Genomic DNA, 14,140 nt, shown 5'->3' on the forward strand with positions numbered 1-14,140 from the left:
TGTTGATGCTCTTACCTATATTAAAACATATTGCACATATAAAATCACAAAATTTAATAATCTACCTAAAATGTTAGATAAACTATATTATTTTAATATCATAATGTTGCGTAATTAAATATTTACTGTTATATTTTCTGATAAATCACAATTTTTTTTTAGATTTTCATTGTATTTAATTGTCAGTCTTTACATGTGTTGGTGGCTTTTTCATTCCATTTTGCATTTCATGATTCATCTGTCAACCTCATAAAATTCATTGCAGAAACAAGAGGCAGTATTCTAGTTATTCTATTGGTATTATTTATGAATTCAACTATATTTAAATTTAAGGTTAAAGTTCGCTTAACGATTGAATGGACCCTTATTCAATGTGATAGATGATATCAAATAAATATTTCCTCACTCTTCTATCAATTTAATTGACCCTTTTCATTAGTTCTTCAAATTGTTGGAAGGGGTATGTCTTTGTCATTGAAAATTTTTTTTGTAGCTTATCAAGATTTATTCAATTTTTTTTATATTGCACTACAGATGTCAAATACAAGCATGATGTGAGAGATTTGAATATGCTGTTGAAGTTGTTTTTTATATACTATCATTTCTACTAATACGATGCACACTCTATCTCTTTCACCAAATGCTTTTCTTAACTTCTTGAAAAATCACGTTCATGAAGCAATATTCTCAGAATCAATCATGGCATAAGTGAGCGGCAGTATATGACCTAAAGACATTCTATATTTATATGATTTATGAAGTTAATTATATATGTGAATTAAATAATTCAAAATCATTCCACATTGATATATAAAGTAGTAAACATTAAATGATTAGAAGTTAGTAATTATCATAAACCTCTAATAGAATCATCCAATGCAACAAAAGCAAACAAGAAATGATTATCTTCTATTTTCTCTCAACTAACGATAAATTTTAGATAATTTTTTTAAAAGATGTACAAGTAACCTGAATTTGTTGATAGGATCACCACACAACATCTTAACTGCTTTGTCCTTTGCACGTCTGGTTATAATTTAATGTCACATCATGTTATTTCAACGTGTATGCGGCAATAACATTTAGTGTGCATACTCTTTTTGTGTCTATATAATTACTCAACTAATCCTGCGACAATTCTAGTCATTTCTTGACGCCTTATGCATACTTGGTCTTTCATTGAGCATGTGTATAGTTCATAATAATTTCTGATTTTAATTTTTTTTTAGTTATTCGTACTTAAAGAATGAAGAAATCATGTACATTTTCACCACACAAACTGAATAATAGTTGTTTAACATTTTTTACGAATAACAAGTCAACAAAAATATCAAATTCATAAATCGAAATAAAAATATCACTACATACAATACAATATTTATTACCTGCTAGCACTTGACCTTTCGGCGAGAAATGATAATTGATTCACAAATGCATGATGTTGCATAATAGTAGCAAATGTTTCTTTGTCCTTGTAAATTCGTTTAAAAGCTATTTTCTTATTCGTCGAACCACTAATAATTTCAACACATTTTTTTCAAAACTTTTCTTTCTCTGGAGTTAATCTAATCAAACAAATTGAATAATTTAAATATAGTTGATGCCACTTCACAATTCTTTCATTATTTCTTTGGTTCTCAATACAAAAGATGGATTGGTCATTATGTTCTATTTGATCCATTGTTACATCCTTCATAGTTATGTAAAATGAAAATCTAATGAAGAAATCTATAACATTATTTTTTTATCTAAATATACTTTGACTCTTGTATCATTGTGCATGATCATTTACCGTTATCTGATCACTTATTATGTACCGAACTTCAATTTGAACTGAAGTAGTGTCTATCTTCAGTTAAGTTGCTATTGCATTTGCCAATTCGTTAAACTTTATACTTGAAGTATATATAATCCCTTCAATACCAAAATCTTTAAGTTTACTTGTCGAAATTATACAAAATTAATGATTTATAATATTTTAGAATAGAAAAAGAATGTGAAATTCTAAAATTAAGTTACTTCAAAATTAAAAAATAAACACTAGTATAAACTTAATAAAGTAATTTTGATAGTTACTTAAACTGCCATAAATTATATTCAACATAAGAAAATAAAAAATATGTATAGAAATTATTTGCATTATGTTTTCTTTCCTAATTTGAGCAATTTCAGTTAATTGAATGTTTTTCTATTTCATATAAAATTACATAAAATTATGTATCTCTGTAAAGAAAAAAATGCATGTGATATCTCATCTTTTTTCATATTGTATCATGATTGAATATAAATTATCTCTATTCATGTTTTCACACAATCAAATCGTTGTTTTTAATTTTTTTCTTTGAATAATCTTAATTTCAATTAAAATACTTTAATTGGTATTTTAATTCAATTCACCGCTTTAAATACTATCAGTAATTGAAAGATTTTGTGCTTCAATTGTATATGTTGCATAATTAAGATGAAAATTAGTTTTGGAGAAGAAGAATATGTAACCTTCTTTCGAAATAAGAAAAAAAAAACTATTTCAAAGAATTAAGGGTGATTGACATCCTTTTGTAATTGACGTCTTTTTTAAAGGGTAGATTTAAAAAAAAAAAGACAAAAGAAAACCTTTTTAAATTTTTTCTTTGTTTTAAAAATGCTATTAAATTATTTTTTTATCTTAAAAGTTATTATTAATTGCAATCTAAGAAGTATTGCTATACAATCTAAGGATATATATTTCAATTTTTTTTCTCAATTGAATAGAGACTTCAAAAGAAAAAATTACAGAAAGAAACATACTTAAAACTATAATTACAATAAATAGCAATACTTTTGTAAAATTACAGTTTATAGCAAAGGTAATATTATTTTACTCATTAACTAGGCAAGTGCATGTTTTACTATCACTACTTTACATTTTTCTATTTTCACTCAACTATTACACCTCCCCCAAATATAGTCATATCTTTTACCCATTTTTTTAATCTTATTTTTGTCATCATTTTATTTTATTTTTTTATTTCTACTTTATTTTCTCTCTTCTATTTCTCTTCTTTATTTTCCTTTTTCCTTTTTTTATTTTTTGTTTTCTTTTTTTTTTCTTTTTCATATTTGAAGATAATTATCTCCATGATCTTCAAGATTTTAAAGTAAAACATCATTACTGTCTTTCACTCTCTTATATCTCTATCTTTTTTTCTTGTTAGTTTTTTTTCGTCTTATTTTTTATTATTTTATTTTTTTATTTTGATTTCTTTTTCTTTTTCATTTTTTTCTTTCCACTTTATTTTCTCTCTTCTATTTTTTTCCTTTTTCATTTTTTTTTCCTTTCTCGTATCTTTTTCTTTTCTTTTTCTATTTTCGTTTTCTTCTTCTTCTTTTTTTATTTCTTTTTATTTCTTTTTTCTTTTATTTTTACACTTCTATTTCTCTTTCTTTTTTTTTTTTTTTTTCACTTCTCTTCATATGTATTTACGAATGCATATCATATTCATATTAAACAGTAACAAACATAACTATACTATATATCTTCATATGTATTTGCGAAATACAAAGGTGACTCATATAAAATAAGAATATACATATGGATCTGGTATGTATACTGTAAATACATATGCAGAGCTATATGTATTTTATACGGTGTTGAATTTATCTTTGAACCGTACATACTATGTCATTTTAAAGGATAACATATGTACTTATTTGATTTTTTTACTGTTTAAGATATGTATCATATATTTTTTTTATTACCTATATGTATATGTATATAATTGTCATTTTTATTATAGAGATTTAGTTTCATATATGTTTATATATACATGTGAGTCAAATATGTATTTCTATAAATACATATACAGATAATATGCATATTTTTTATCGTAAATACATATGCAGACCTGTATGTCTATTTATTTTGTATAATTTTTGAATATGTATGTATGATATAGACATTTATCTTTTAAAGATAAAAGATAGAGATGGAAGACTAAAAAAAAAAAAAAAAAAAAAATAGAAAAAGAAAAAGAAAAAAAATAAAAAAAAAGAAGTGAAAAAGGAAAAAAGAAGAAAGAGAAATAGAAACTAGAAATAGAAGTGTAAAAACAAAAGCGAAAAAAAGATGAAGAAAACGAAAAAAAAATGGGAAAAGAAAAAAAAGAAAAGAAAAAAGAAAAAAAGAAATAAATAAATAAAAAAAGAAAAAGGAATAAAAAAAAGAAGTAGAAGAGAGAAAATAAATTGGAAAGAAAAAAATGAAAAAGAAAAAGAGATCATAGAAATAATAATCTTCATATTTGGGTTTGATTTATGAGAATTTAATTAGATGAGATAATTATTCCTTATTTAACTCAACTAATTTGAGTAAAACAGGTGCAGTAAATCTTGTTGTATATGTATTTGTATAGCAACAGTTTACTTAAATATAAAATACAATTTGTTATTTTTCGTAATTATGAAACTGTTGCTATAAAAGTTTCAATAAAGACTCCATAGTTGCTATTTCTGCAATTTTCCCGCTCCAAAATCAAGTATTTGTGCACTCGGGCCAATCTTGAGTCCAATATTCTGGGCTGACTAATTTCAGGTTATACCCAAGGAGAAAGGACAAAAATAACACTTCATTCTAAAATAATTTCACCATAATAGCCACCCAAAACTAATTACCTATAATTAGCCACTAAAATAATTCCTACTTTTAGCCATTGCAGTACTACACAAATCCAGTGCATGGATATGTATTTTTCTCCAAAAAGGATGGATGTTATGCGTTGGAGACATAAGTTATGCTGTGAGACCCACCAAAAGGGATCCAGATTCAACAATGAATGATGATTCTACGAGTCTACACCTTTTGGATCTCTGACCCGTGTTCCCCGTCAAATCTATTCATGCTTCATGTTTCATAACTCTTGTTCTTCATGTTACTGCTTTTTAGCTAAGTTGCTCGGACTCTTCAAAAATATTACGCATCTGTGTCTGATTCTTCAAAAATATATTATTTGGGGAGAATTCGACATGCATATGTAGACATCATGAGATATGCATTAGATATATATTTGTTTTGTTTAGTTTTACTTATTTATACAATAAAATACAATATCATATACTTTTAATATAATAAAATTGTTAAAGATATATATTTATATATAATAACGATACAGTTTCTAATATATATATATATATATATATATATATATTCTATATAATAATTATAGCATTTTTATACACTTTCTATACAATTTTTAACTATAATTATTATTTAGATACATATTTTATACGACTCGATATAATTTCTACATGCATTCTAAAAATGTATCAATCTAGTATAAGAAAGTATCAATTGAGTATATGGACACTGCAAGTGTAATATAAAGGTGTATTAATATGATATAAAAGAATATCAATTGGGTATAGGGACTGCATGTGCTTGTATAGAATTTCCTTTCTCTTTGTTAAAAAGTGTATTAATATAGTATAAAGGTGTATCAATGTGATATAAAAGTGTATCAATTGAGTATAGAGATTGCATTGATCAATTGGATCAAATAACTAAAAAAGAGGAAATAGTTTAACCGACTAGACAACCTATGTCCACCTTTTCAAATGTGGCCATTTTTTTTAAAACGTGGACGGTCCATGTCCTTTACCCATGATTACACACTAGGTCAATCAAAAAGCCCTTCTAACCCCCCCCCCCCCCACCCCGGAAGCCCAAGCCCCCCAACCAAAATCTCTCATCCCTGTTAAGATAATTAGTCTCCTCTCCCTGACGGCCCAAAACCCTAGCCCCATTTCTGAGACTGAGAGAGTTTCCCAGACTGCTAGGTTGACGATTCCATCTCCACAATCATGGTAACTAACTCCTTTTCAAACATTCACATTTTCCTGCTTCAATTCAGATGCCTTTGCGTCTGTCTCCTGACTGTTGTTTGTTTGATTATACAGGCGGATGTTGAAACCGATGTGACAACAGCAGGACAGCCCAAAAAGAGGACGTTCAAGAAGTTTAGCTACAGAGGTGTCGATCTCGATGCTCTCCTCGACATGTCCACTGACGAACTCGTCAAGCTCTTCAATGCTCGTCCCCGCAGAAGGTGAATTTTTACTAACATTTTCATATTTACATGAATATTTAGTGTTACCCCAAACCTAGCTATTTGATTACAAAAATGATTTGTTGTATACATCATGTATTGTATTGTGTTGTGTTAATGAATACAATGTTTTAATTGTATATTTTTTCGTTGTCACATAATGGCACGATTTGAGCTACCATAAAAGGGTCGTATAAATGATAATATAAGATTATTAAATAATAAGATAAAGACAAATTGAGACCAAAAAAGAGGTAACAAGCCGATCATACCAAATAGTAGTTACATAAAATGAGACTTTTCATTGTTATGTACCCAAACAGGCTATTAAAGATAGAGGGAGTACAACTCTATTATTGATGTAGCTTTATGTTACTGTATAGTCAGATTATGTTTTGTTGATTTGTATTAACTTTCGTTCTGTAGTTTCCCCCAATGTGTGGGGATATTTTTTGATGCGTCTTGTTAAGCGGTTTTTATTTGTTGTAGGTTCCAGAGAGGTTTGAAGAGGAAGCCAATGGCCTTGATCAAGAAGCTGCGCAAGGCGGTAGGCATATTGTTGAAATTTACTTTAGTTATTGCAGTAATGTTTAGCTAAATAAGTGCCTACTTATTAGAATGATTTACATTTTAAATATCTATTAGGATGTTTTAGTTTGTTGAGATATTTTAGGTTTTTGAATTTTGAATTTATGCAATTTTTTTTTGTAAGTTGGCTATTGAAAGCCCTTCTATGTTTAATAAAATTATTGAGAGACACATTGTAGTCAACACTTTCAATGTAGCCCCATCTTTTAAAAAAATTAACAGTGGTATCATAGTCTCATTGATCTTACAGGATCTATGCGTTCATCTAAAGAACTACTTTCAAATCATTTTAACCCGTGAAGGATATTGTCAAACCATTTTATCCCGCCAGGGCTATTTTCAACCCTTTTTTAACACGTAAGAGCTATTTTCAACCCATTTTTAACCTGTGCTTATTTTCAAAGAGTTAGCGATTTTCTACCAACATCAATTTTGACCTACTTTTCAACCATAACAAGCAAGAGTCTCTCTTTCAATGCTCCAACAATTTTCACCTATCAATAATATCAAATTTGGTCTGTGAAAATGAAATCACATTTTTGAAAGCTAATTTTATGGGATTTTGTGATGGAAGAAAAATCCTTACACCAACTTTTTGCAAATCCTATATTTGTCTAGATTGAAACACTTTTAGAAGAGCTTCTCGACAAGGCAGTGTCATTCGCCTTTTTAAGCACAAAACTACAAGAAGAAAAAGAAAGAAGAAAAGAAAGATCAATATAAAAAATGTGCAAGTTAAAAAAAATCAAAAGAATTCAGCACTAGTGTAAAAATTTAGGATTTTTTTAAATTGCAATAACTAAAGCAAAGGAGTGTTGAAATTTTTCTTTAGTTATTGCAGTAATTTTTAGCCTAATAAGTTTCCCAGTTTTAGGATGATTTGAATTTTTAATTACTGTTAGGTTGTCTTAGTTTGTTGAGATATTTTAGGTTTTTTAATTTTGAATTTATGCAGATTTTTTTGTTGTAGGTTGGCCATTTAAAGCCCTTCCATGCTTGATGAATCATTGAGAGACATTTCAATCTCTCCATCTTCTTAAAAAAATCGACACACATAAACTATCAGTCCCTTTGAGTGGAACTTATTTTCATGTTACATTTAGTGACCAACTTTTACTTGTTTTATGATAGATTACTGCTTAAGTAGTTTCTCTATACCGTTCTTGGCGATGGGATATTTTGGAATGCTACATCATACAACTTGATAAAGCTTAAGATAGTCATTCAGCTGTACATAAATGTATCTAGCTTTCTTTTGAGGATCTGTGATAGCAAAGGCAATCCTTTGCATGGTTGCTTTGCATTGATAAGACAGATGGACTTCATGAGGAGAGGAGTACTTATAGTCCAAGTAATATTGGATGGATTATGCATAGTCTTCCATTTCTTTCAAGTGTTTTGATTTTTTTTCAGCCATCAGCCTAATCCACAATGTATGATCATCTTTGTGACAACCATATTTTGAAACCTTCTACTATTGAAGGTATAGGGTGGAGGAGGTAGTGGTGGACTAGTTGTACTTGTTGGAATGTAAAAAATTTCTTTTCTTCTGGCTGACATTTTGACTGATTTGGCACCTTTCCCACATAAATTGAAGGATAATTATTTAAATGAGTGTCATTACAAAGGGACTAAAGTTCAAGACAATCCAAATATATTTGATTCTGGCTGACGTTTCTTTTGCAGACTCTCTGGGTTTCCTTTATATTTAAGTGAACCTTAGTCCTTTTTTGGTACTTCCTCAGCTCTCTTGGTGCAAATCAGTGGAACTTTTACATATTTAGTAGAATCTCAAATATAGGCACATGATAACTGGGAAAAGATCCCAAAAAGAAATTGGCTGACTTGTAAAATGTCTTTAGTGTTACCTCCCGATGGTAGAGTCTGGAAAAACACTTGAACATATGCACGAAAAGTCTGTTTAGAACATATATTAGAAAAGACTTCTGCTTGGTTTTGTGATTTGAAACTCGATTTTACTTTGGTATGCACAGTTGATAGCTGTATCTAGATGATGCTTGGTTTTAGATAACAATTGTCCCATTTTGATGCAAAATCTGTACTTAATGGATTTTGGTCGAGTGAAAAATCATTTTTGTTTCCTGTTCTTGGTTGCATTACTCTGAGCTTCAGATGTGTCCAACAGAACCTTAATAAGTTGCTCCTTTCGGCTCACTCTGCCTTTCAAATTTTAATGGCGGAGGCTGAAATGTGTTCCAAAGGAGTGACTTGCGGATAGCATGACAAGGTTGTCAAGTAATTTCCTTGGCTGGCACTTCTTCTGAAAATTTGCTCTGGGCTGGTAGTTCAGGGAGATCTGATTTTATTGATCAAGTAGAAGTGGGAGAATTTATGTGTAGTGAACCCCAATGTCATAACAGATTTGATGTTTACATTGCTTCTCCAGGTTGCTGCCAAGTTAGGACATATCCTACATTGGTTTTCTCATGTTTTTCTCATGTTTCAATTGAAATGAAAACTTCCTTGATTTATCGTATTATTTTCCTTATGTCATTCCTGTCTTGTATGAGTCCTAGTTGCATTAATGTGATATTGCCTATTCTTAGTTTAGTATGATGCCTATTCATTTCAGTATTTTGATGCAGAAACGTGAGGCTCCACCAGGTGAGAAGCCAGAGCCTGTCAAGACTCATCTGAGGAACATGATTATTGTTCCTGAGATGATTGGAAGTATCATTGGGATTTACAATGGGAAGACATTCAATCAGATTGAGGTCAAGCCTGAGATGATTGGCCACTATCTGGCTGAGTTCTCAATCTCATACAAGCCTGTCAAGCATGGAAGACCTGGTATTGGTGCTACTCACTCATCAAGGTTCATTCCTCTGAAGTAATATGGATGTTAGGTTATCTTGTGCGCTGTCTGATGAAGGTCTTGGATTATGTAAGAGTTAAGCTTGGAATAACCCGGTATTGGTGCTACTCACTCATCAAGGTTCATTCCTGTGAAGTAATGTGGGATGTTAGGTTATCTTGTGCCGTCTTTTGCTAGAGTTTTGATGAAGGTCGGGGATTATGAAAGAGTTTAAGTTTGGAATAACTGTAGTCCGCTGATAAATTTTATTGTTATTTGTTTTTGTGTCCTTAGACTTATTTATTTTAAATGCTCAATTTAAGATGGTCTTTTTACGTTCAAGTTCTCTCCTGATTTCCTTGCACATTCATGTCTTTTCCTGGTTTCTTAGCAGTTCAATTATGGTTCATGAACATCTTGTGTGATCGCCACTGAACTTGTGCATCCTGGGACATGTTGGAGTTGGTCTTCAATTTTTATTGCAGAAGTTTAGGTCGTGGAATTAAATGGTGCCTTTAAGGGTTCTTAAATTTAAAAAAATAGTCTGAAATTGATGTGTTCTGAATTATTAGGTTCTTTTTTGTGGCATATGCCGAGCTTCATAAGATAGAATTATTCAGAAGCAAATTGAACCTGTAACATGTTTTGGTGTCAATGGCATGTGCCATTTTGGGAAGGTGTCTAATGAGCTAGACATGCCAGTAAGAATGATGTCTTTTGACATCAAGAGTGGAATGTCATTAATCATTTCTATTGAAGCCTTAAGATGCCCCAAGTGTTTCTTGAAGAGAAAGTGACCAAATTGGAAATCAAAAGAAAAAAAAGCAAAGAGAATGTAAAGTTATTCTATAGCTCTTTTTATTTTGAGTTTTAAAAAATGTATTTTTTTATTTTATTTGACTCCATTCAAATGGCTTTGGTTGATGTATAACGTTATTTGAAGATAGGGAAAGTGTACAGTAATAAAATGCAAACACAACAAAGACACTTAATATAGGTGTAACTCTCCACCAAACAAAGAAAAAGAAACGCACTACTTAGTGTCTACATACGCTTATTTGAACCTTAGAATTTCTTCCCACTGCTTTATTACCTCTGCTGCCCCTATCTGTCAAATAAAAATCTTGAATGAATAGACATAAAACTGAACACACTAAAGAGAGAAGTTAGCAAACATCACCAGAAAAGTTCTCTCTCTCTTGGTGGGGTGGGTGGGTGTAGGTAGGTGGAATGAAGAGGCTTTCTTGGACTCTTCTGCCAAACAATGTTGCATATGCATAGACCCTTCACAAGTGTTGGATAAGAAGAATAGAAATAAATAATAGGAAAAATTACCTACTGTATGTGAATGCGCACAAACACACACATACAATATACTCTAATATATACTAGTGATATATTTACTGAACTTGCAAATCATGTACTCGTAGATGCAAAGCAAAGGTTACCACACAAAAAATCACAAAGATACTTCAAAAGCAAGTATCTTCCAAAAGTATTAGAATAAGATCTTCTACTATCATTGAGATCTTTATGTATTTCTAGATAAGATTTTGTAAATTTTACCAAATCTAACCAATTTCAAAGAAAAATCAAGATCAATCGAGATGGTTTAGAAATATCTACAGTACTTTTGGCCATATACAATAGACTAATGGAAGGGAGCCTTGGACTAACTGGTAAAGTTGTTACCATGTGATCAGGAGGTCACGGGTTCAAGCCTTGAAAACAGCCTCTGGCAGAAATGCAAGGTAAGACTGCGTACGATACACCCTTGTGGTGGGGTCCTTCCCCGAATACCGCATATAGCGGTAGCTTTATCGCACCGGCTGCTCCTTTTTATACAATAGACTAATGAAATTTTAAGAAGTTACCAGGTTAAAAGACGAACTGAACCATTGGCTCCCACGAATTTAAGTCAAGATACCCTAATCATAAACCAATGATAAGCCCAAATATAGCTAATTCGGCCTGCATTTCATTTTGAGGTACAGTTTAGAGCATATTAAGTAGTAGAGTATAATTTTTATCCCTTGTTTTAGCCGAAGTATAAATAGCTTTTGGACTTTATTTTACAGTTTCTTGAATTTTTTGATGTCATTTTCTTGTGAAATTTGGGTGGAACACTTTTGTTGCCTACATAATTTGAACTTGTGCTGGCTTGAGGAATATACTTAATTTCATCTAATTATTGCTCATCTTCACACTATTTGTTTCTTGTGTTTACCCTGCAATTGATATTAGTTGAATTTGTGTATAAGGTCCAGAAAATGTATGTTAAATCTAACTCTATTTATATATGATCCATGTACCAATGGATTGATTATCTATGCAGAGAAAGACTGAATGTAACGTAAGAAAGGATAACTAAAGCGATAATTTATAACAAATCTATGGAATGGAGCCCTTGGTGACATTCCTTGAGAGCTATGATCTCCTCCAGCAAGAATGTAAAGAGAAATCTACTGCTAGGAGAGCAAGTAAAAAGTATGTTGTATTATTCAGGATGAGATGACCGGTTTGTATTATTCAGGATGAGATGACCGGTCTCTGAAATCCCTATTTATAGAGTATAATGAATGACTTGTAGCTAATGGAACGGGTTTCCGAGAGAATGCCCATAGTACTATAGCTAATGACATAGTGTCAGGTGTCTTAGCAGGTGCCAACCAATAATATCCTTTACGTGTCGGCGTACTTGACCGATTCTGACGCCTTTGTTCTGTTAGGATTTTTGTTCCAATTTTCTTATCAAATTTAAGTTTTACTTTTTCTTAGTAAGAAAATATAAAATTTTTCATATTTGGCAAATTTCTTTCTTGGAGGAAAGATTTTATACATCTATAAATAGAAGACCCCCTTCTCATACCATAATACAATAACATCCACAATGTAGTCCTTAAAAGAGTCTTATTTAGGGGAGACTTCCCCATTGTTTCATGTGTAGGCCAATTGACCAAACTATATTCAATAATATGTTTTTAGTATATTTTTATTTGTCATCTGAATTATCACCATATTAGTTTGCAACTAATAGCTTCTGCATGACGCCCTCTCGATTTCGAATCCAACAAGTGGTATCAAAGCCTATGGTTCAAAGATCCAGCGGTTTGGTAAAGCGAGGTTGAAGACAAGTTCAAGGCAGTTCTAATCAATTTGCAATCAATTGGATGATAATGAAGATTTTGTCTAACTACATGTGGAGAAGATATTTCAATCATATTTTCAACAATCCTGCTGTCACATCTTTGAAAATAAAGCTCTCTTTTAATCCTATTTAGGGCTCCAATAGTTTTAACCCAAAAGGGATAATATATTTTTAACTCAAAAGGACTCAATTTTTAAGCATGACAAACAGCAGACATAAATGAAGATTATGTTAAGAACCAAAATTATGTATATGACGTGAAGAAGAGGGGTTAAGTCAAGAAAATCAAGCCAAAAAGGGGAGGATTATGTTAAGAACCAAAATTATGTATATGACGTGAAGAAGAGGGGTTAAGTCAAGAAAATCAAGCCAAAAAGGGGAGATTTGTTAGGATTTTTGTTTCGATTTTTTTACCAAATTTAAGTTTTACTTTTTTCTTGTAAGGAAAATAGAAGTAACTATAAATACTTTTATTTTTTCTTAAAGGAAAATATAAATTTTTTCCATATTTGGCAAACCTCTTTCTTTGAGGAAATGTTTTGTACATCTATAAATAAAAATCCCTTGTCATACCATAATACAATAGCATCCACAATTAAGTCCTTAAAACAGTCTTGTTTAGGGAAAACTTCTCCACTGTTTTTATATTTTTTTAATAATATTAGTTTTTAATATGTACGTCAATTGACCAAATTATATTCAATAATATATTTTTAGTATATTTTTATTTGTCATCTAAATTATCACCATATTAATTTGCAACTAATAACTTTCGCATGACGCCCTCTCGATTTCGAAACCAATATATTCGCCGTCCTTTTCTTCCACGTCACCCTAGCCCTTTGAACAGAGAAGTTGCCTCCAAATGGTATTCCCCACGAGATGGCCTTTGGCGGAAGTTTCACAGATGACGCCATGCTTACTGTTCATCATGGAGCAGTCGTTCATGAGAGGTCCCCTCACTCCGTTCTGCCCCCTATCTGTATTGGGCGTAAAAATTCTCGAGGGCTTCCGTCACGAGAGTGGACAAAGGGCACGATAATTCGATTCTGAAACCATCATTTAACTTAAACTCCACTTATTAAATTTCTTTATAAGTATACGCACAATACAAAATTCTAACCCATTAAAAGGCTGGAGTTCCATCCCTTGCATGAACCAGCCAAATTAGAATTATTGTATACACGGAAATTGCACTAAATAAACAAAATATTAAATAATTGGCCGGGAAGTCGGGAACTGGAATCCCCATCAACATGCACATGGCCTTGTTCCCTCAAAACAAAAACTTCATTGATAATTCATAATTCCATAAAATAATTATTGATAAAAAATAATAGGAGGAAAAGATTAAAACAATCAAAATACATGATACGAAAATTTTGGTAACCAGAAAAGAAAAAGGAAATAGCATTTAAATGAAGGAATAAAACACTCGATCACTAAGACAGCGAGGACAAGAACAACAAGACAAACAGTAATAACGACAATACTCATTGAACAACAAGC

The 14,140-nt window shown here is 31.0% G+C and overlaps 1 protein-coding gene across 1 annotated transcript; it reads left to right on the forward strand.

The window, feature by feature from the left end:
• The first annotated feature begins 5,617 nt into the window (after positions 1–5,617).
• On the forward strand, positions 5,618–9,825 carry LOC107873137 (40S ribosomal protein S15-4). Its single transcript, XM_016719876.2, has 4 exons — positions 5,618–5,838; positions 5,932–6,080; positions 6,570–6,627; positions 9,275–9,825. The coding sequence occupies exons 1-4, from the start codon at positions 5,836–5,838 to the stop codon at positions 9,521–9,523; spliced, it is 459 nt and encodes a 152-aa protein (XP_016575362.1). The 5' UTR covers positions 5,618–5,835; the 3' UTR covers positions 9,524–9,825.
• The last annotated feature ends 4,315 nt before the right edge of the window (positions 9,826–14,140 follow it).

Source organism: Capsicum annuum, chromosome 6, assembly GCF_002878395.1.
Source record: "Capsicum annuum cultivar UCD-10X-F1 chromosome 6, UCD10Xv1.1, whole genome shotgun sequence".
Lineage (NCBI taxonomy): Eukaryota > Viridiplantae > Streptophyta > Magnoliopsida > Solanales > Solanaceae > Capsicum > Capsicum annuum.

What these genes read in the sequence shown, in the direction of transcription:
- LOC107873137 (XM_016719876.2), top strand. An exon ending in AATGCTCGTCCCCGCAGAAG is followed by an intron (nt 6,081 to 6,569) that starts GTGAATTTTTAC and finishes TATTTGTTGTAG; the next exon opens with GTTCCAGAGAGGTTTGAAGA. An exon ending in TCAAGAAGCTGCGCAAGGCG is followed by an intron (nt 6,628 to 9,274) that starts GTAGGCATATTG and finishes ATTTTGATGCAG; the next exon opens with AAACGTGAGGCTCCACCAGG.